The sequence below is a fragment of the Odontomachus brunneus genome, unplaced genomic scaffold (genome assembly GCF_010583005.1).
Source record: "Odontomachus brunneus isolate Ranch 3 - 2012 unplaced genomic scaffold, Obru_v1 Obru_scaffold_023, whole genome shotgun sequence".
Lineage (NCBI taxonomy): Eukaryota > Metazoa > Arthropoda > Insecta > Hymenoptera > Formicidae > Odontomachus > Odontomachus brunneus.
Window position 1 is genome coordinate 1,932,174 of NW_022639473.1, and position 5,537 is coordinate 1,937,710.

General features: G+C 36.0%; 1 protein-coding gene across 1 annotated transcript; it reads right to left on the reverse strand.

Annotated features, from left to right (window-relative positions):
- Positions 1-1,447: 1,447 nt before the first annotated feature.
- Positions 1,448-3,267, reverse strand: LOC116842274 (40S ribosomal protein S11-like). The gene is made up of 5 exons (XM_032811230.1): positions 3,100-3,267; positions 2,549-2,674; positions 2,167-2,372; positions 1,824-1,963; positions 1,448-1,570 (listed from the first exon to the last, which is right to left on the reverse strand). Exons 1-4 carry the CDS (start codon positions 3,109-3,111, stop codon positions 1,840-1,842), a joined length of 468 nt encoding a protein of 155 aa, XP_032667121.1. The 5' UTR covers positions 3,112-3,267; the 3' UTR covers positions 1,448-1,570; positions 1,824-1,839.
- Positions 3,268-5,537: the final 2,270 nt, after the last annotated feature.

Sequence of the window (5,537 nt, forward strand, 5' to 3'; positions counted from 1 at the left end):
CAGGATGTCTTTCGGATATTTTGTGCTGTTTGGATAACATTCTAAATACTTCTTATGTCATTCTACATTATATATTTATTATATATTTATCTACATTATATATTTATTATATATTTAAGTATTTATTTACTGTTTATAGATTCCGTCGTCGGATTATTTCTTCTACGTAATGTCAACTAGGTATACCGATTTTACAGGTTATAGATACAAATTTAAATTTTTTCGGTTAGCTGCCCTGCACTGCTTGCTCTACCTCCAGACCTAGGGCAGTCAGTTCACTGAACTCGCTGCACTAGTTCAGCCTGCACTCTTCGAAAGAACACATTTTCTTGCACTGTTCTGATCGAAAGAACGCATTAGTGCAAACTTCGTGAACTAGTACAGCCAGTTCAGGTCGAAAGAACAAACCTACTGTCTTAAGATGTCATGAACCAATCAGAGCCGTATTCGCATCTTAAGACATTACTTAAGACGATCTTGAAATAAGATTCGACTATGAATACCGGCTCAAATGCCCTATGTTCTGTCGTGTAATAGATGGTCTGTTCTTTTCAGCTACACAGATGAAAATATCGCGCAAAATATACTGTATATGCAATCCTTCTGCTCTCGTAATAATTGGCGGCGCTGGCGTGTCAAGCAGTAGTTGTCTCTCTCCTGAAGTTGGGACGCGTTCCGAAATCTACAAAAAATCGGTGCACAAACCTTTCAGACCACGAGTGTACACACCCAAAAACTGGAAATAAACACCCAAAATTGAGGGTTTTTTCGTATCTTTTTCGTAAGGGAATAAACAGATAAATTAAAATAGGGATAAGTAGTGTTTAAAGCTCCTGACCTCTAGCATCGTTTATCTCATTTTAATGACATCAGGGGGTCGATTGTGTATCTCAAAACAGAATGAAAATGACAAAAGTGAGTAAATTTACTAGAATATTTGTAACTTCATTGGTCAATGCCTAGTGAATTTGTTCACTTGTAATTTTCACTTCGTTTCGAGATACACGATCAACCCAGAAGCGAGAAAATACATACTGAAAATTCTTGTAAAATATATTAAAATAAAAATATATATCCATAAAGTAACACTTGCACAATTGATTAAACAAATTTGTAAGATATACCGTGCACTCCCCTTTTGCTTTAACAATCAATTTGTTGTAAATTAATCTGAATAGAAATAGGCAAAGAATTAAATTAAAAAGATGAACTGTATATCGTATCACGTTAATTTACGACAAATTATTAATTGTTAGAACAAAAGGAAAGTGCAAAGGGGAATATCCTATAAATATGTTTGATCAATTGTGAAAGTGTTACTTTATGGATATATTTCTAACGTATCTTGCAAAAATTTTTAACATGCATTTTTTCGCTTCTGTCGTCACTAAAAAAAAAAAAAGAGAATGCGAAAGGAGCTTTACGTAGTAACAGTTCTTGACAGAAATTAATTGTGTGAACAAACTGTAGAGATCTTTTTATTTTTGTTTTTCTCAAAATTCAAAATATATAAATTATAGTATATAAGTTCACACAGTTTCTCTAACACCTGTCCTTCCTCATACTGGCTCTGTAACAATCATAACAAATAACTTTTTATTAATAAAGCTCTATATTTTTTTTATAAAAATAATTGCAGTAATACTGTGTAAGCATGCAATATCTACATTTTATCTCTAGAAGATTATCGTTAATTCGTTTATGCAGATTTTTTTTAGTCCATAACACAATTATAACAATTATATTAACAAATTCAAATATATTTACATAAAATATAGTGTCAGTAATGTTCTAGAAACAATAGATATTAAAAGATTACAAACCATTGGAAAGACATGCTTAGAATTTCTTAAAACTTTTTTTGGAGCCGGTCCCTTTAGAAACTTTTAAAACATTAAAGCGGACCGTCTTGCTCAATGGTCTGCATTCTCCGATGGTGACTACATCACCAATTTCCACATCTCTGAAATTTGATAAAGTTTTTGCATATTAGTGATAGTTACATATTCTTTCCTTTTATTATTATTATGAATCTTTACTCAGCATGATATGATATATCCTCACAAAAAATATCTTTGTCAGTAGACCGTCGTTGTTATCATCATTATGAACAAAAGATTAATATTTGAATTGTAATAAAAATTATATGATAATACACATATATACCTGAAGCAGGGACTAAGATGGACACTCATATTTCTATGGCGCTTTTCAAATCGATTATATTTTCTAATATAATGAAGATAATCCCTCCGAATGACTATCGTTCGTTGCATCTTCATTTTTTGCACCACTCCAGTAAGAATTCGTCCTCTGATTGAAACGTTACCAGTGAAAGGACATTTCTTGTCAATATATGTTCCTTCCAGAGCCTATAGAATTTGATATAAAGTTCATTCTTGCATGTGCAATCTTATTCCTGTTTTTAATTAGATGTCAATAATTGTTAATAATTATAACAATATTAATGTACAAAAAATTCCGACAAGGAAGTCAGCTAATATATGAAATTAGAAACAGATTATAGGTAAAAGCAGATTATACTCACTTCGCGTGGAGTCTTAAAACCCAAGCCGACATTGCGGCTATATCGCATCGGCTTCCTACGTTTCGGACCTAAACCTTTTTTGCGATTCAAAAAAATGGTAGGTTGCTTTTGAAACGCACGTTCGCTCTGCAAACGAAATCATACGGATATAGCACGGATTTTCTCCATATTTTCCAGATTCTGTACTTAAGAATTGTAGTATACGTGTGCAGATATAACCACATGCTGCACTTTCATAACCTCGATTTCTCAAATGCACATTAACTTAACATACTAATTTAACTTATCTATGATCTTGTAAAGTTATATAGAGTTTTTCTTACGTTTGTAATGTTAACTATCGTGAGGATGAAAAATATTTTTGCAAAGCAATTCTGTTATACGAGAATACATCTGTATAGATCGATTGTTCCAACCTGTTGATAAGCTACCTGATAGTTAAATCATGTGTCTGTTTTGTCTTGAAAAAAAACGTAAGCAGACATAATTTAACTGTTACCTTACCAAAAGGTTGGAACAATCAGTCTTATCTTCTTAAAACCGATGCGTACCTGATCCGCCATCTTGATCAACAAAATCTTGAACCTCTTCAAACTCTGAGATTCTTCCTCTGACGGCGGTTGGTGTAAAATGAACGACGTGTAGCAGTCTTTACCTTATATTCGCATACGCAAGAAAGCGTGGCTACGTGAATGTTGTCTATAGACTACGTACGCGGAAAGATTTAGCGCTTTGAGCGCGCTCTGTTTTGGCTCCTGCACACAGGACGCGGTAATGCTTGTCGCGCGGCGGAAGTCCGCGCGACAACCAATCAATATGTTGTTTTTCCGTAAGAGCTAGAAGGTATTACGGAAAGCAGCATATTGATTGGCTGTCGCGCGAACTTCCGCCGCGCAGCAAGCGTCCTGTGTGCAGTGCTGTGATTCTGTAATTCGTTATTGGAGTTAACGACAGTTTCGTTATTGTTGCGCAGCTTTTCTACAGTATACAAAAGCTGCGCAACGATAACAAAACTGTCGTTAACTCCAATAACGAGTTACAGAATTCCAGCACAGGAGCCATTTGGGTATGTTCCGATATATATACTGTCAGAATTTAGGGAGCGAATCGAATGACTATGGTACGATTAGACACAACCAACCAATGCAAAGAATTATCTAGTGAATTACCAGGTCAAACCAATCATTATGGAGAATTCACATCGGGTCCGATGTCTGACGTACGACGTCCAATATCCAATAAGAGAACAGCTTTCCAATGGAGAATTGAATTCTCTATTAGAAAGCTGTTCTCCTATCGGATATCGGATGTCGTATATCAGACATCGATCGTGGTGTGAATCTTGCATTACAATCTGTGTTCAATCGTACCATGGTCAATCGGGTCCCATCCAAAATATATAGTATACGCGACGTGAAATCGCATTTGTTAATTCCACAGCTTCTATATAATATCTAGACTGCTAAATAGGTATAATTTAGTTAAGGATTGTTTGGGCGGAAAAATACCGTTCGCCATCTTTGAAAGGACCTCACATACGTGACCTGAATGGAAATGTGTGAGTGGGAAGAAGCAATATACTATAGTGTGTGTCATTACTATTTCTATGGCTGCGTTCCGAAATTCACTTCCAGTGCTGAAATTCTATAGTATACGTGACATGAACTATACATTTTTAGTACTGGCAGTACATTTCGGAACGCAGCTTATATGATACGGTCCTTTCAAAAATGACCGCCCGATATTTTTCCGCCCAATCGCTAAGGCTGCATTCCGAAATGCACTGCCAGTACTGAAAATCTATAGTTTATGTTACGTATATTATAGAATTTCAGTACTGGCAGTGAATTTCGGAACTCAGCCTAAATACGGGTATTAGCAGTCTAGTTTATATGTAGAAGTCTGTGATTTCGACAAGTAATTCCTTGTCCACAACCTTGCTTTAATCTTTAATGTTAAATTAACATTGAACGCGATTAGCGACGAGCGATGAGCGATATCCAATGAGAGCTCTTATTTCTTTTTAAAGCAATACTCTCATTGGATATCGCTTATCGCTCATCGTTAATCGCGTTCAGTGTGAATCTAGCATAAGCCGTAAGATAACATACCTTGGTTTACATCGTGCACTTGATACGCGTACTAAATAGTAACTTTCTATTAGATAATCTTGATATCGATAATGCATATTAACGGCGACGCATTCAATCAATATAATGTTTTGTTGATGAATATTATACCAGCTTAATATATCGTTGTTTATATATATCATCGATATTAAGATTATTTAGTAGAAAGTTACTATTTAGCTGATTATTCCAATGAAATTGACCAATCGCATCTATCAAGTCTGACTAAGGAAAAATGTGATTGATCAATTCCATTGGAATAACCAACTGGTTAACTAAAGTTGGTAAAAATGGACATTAAAGATTAAAGTAAGGTTGGGGACAAGGAGTAAGCTAATCGTTCTGATTGGTCGGTTTATCGCGTCTAGTTCAAGAATTGTAAACCGTTGCAATGTTCAATCACTTGCGATACAAATGGCGTCGGTATACTTCAAGTTCGCGAATCCGCTCCGTGCTTCAACTCGCCAGAGTCTAGTCTTGTGCGCGACATACCGCCAGGAATGCCGGAAAGTAAGTATTCACATGTTTGTTGTACCGAGATACTGTTAAAACAAACGCTGAATGTCAATATTTCGTGAATTCTGTCGTCGGGACTGCGGGGTAAGGTGTAGAGCGTTCGTTTGATTAAAGCAACTCATCGTCGTATCCGTTACATTTTCGACTCGCCGATGACGAGTCTCGCGCGCGAGTTATCGCGGGTAATGTAAAAAATGAGTGTTATAACCGAATATCAGTGAATAGTGACATAAAGCGAGTGTAGATTACGCGAGGATGTAGATCGTCAGAAATGTTGGACTACGGAGCATGATGGCTGCCGGATTCAAATATCTGCGGCAACAAGCTTGCGCGCCAAGAAGCAG

Bases quoted from the DNA above. Each gene is read 5' to 3' on its own strand.
- LOC116842274 (XM_032811230.1), bottom strand. The intron at 2,373-2,548 runs GTGAGTATAATC...CAAATTCTATAG, and splicing joins GTTTTAAGACTCCACGCGAA to GCTCTGGAAGGAACATATAT. The intron at 1,964-2,166 runs GTATATATGTGT...ATCAAATTTCAG, and splicing joins CATCTTAGTCCCTGCTTCAG to AGATGTGGAAATTGGTGATG.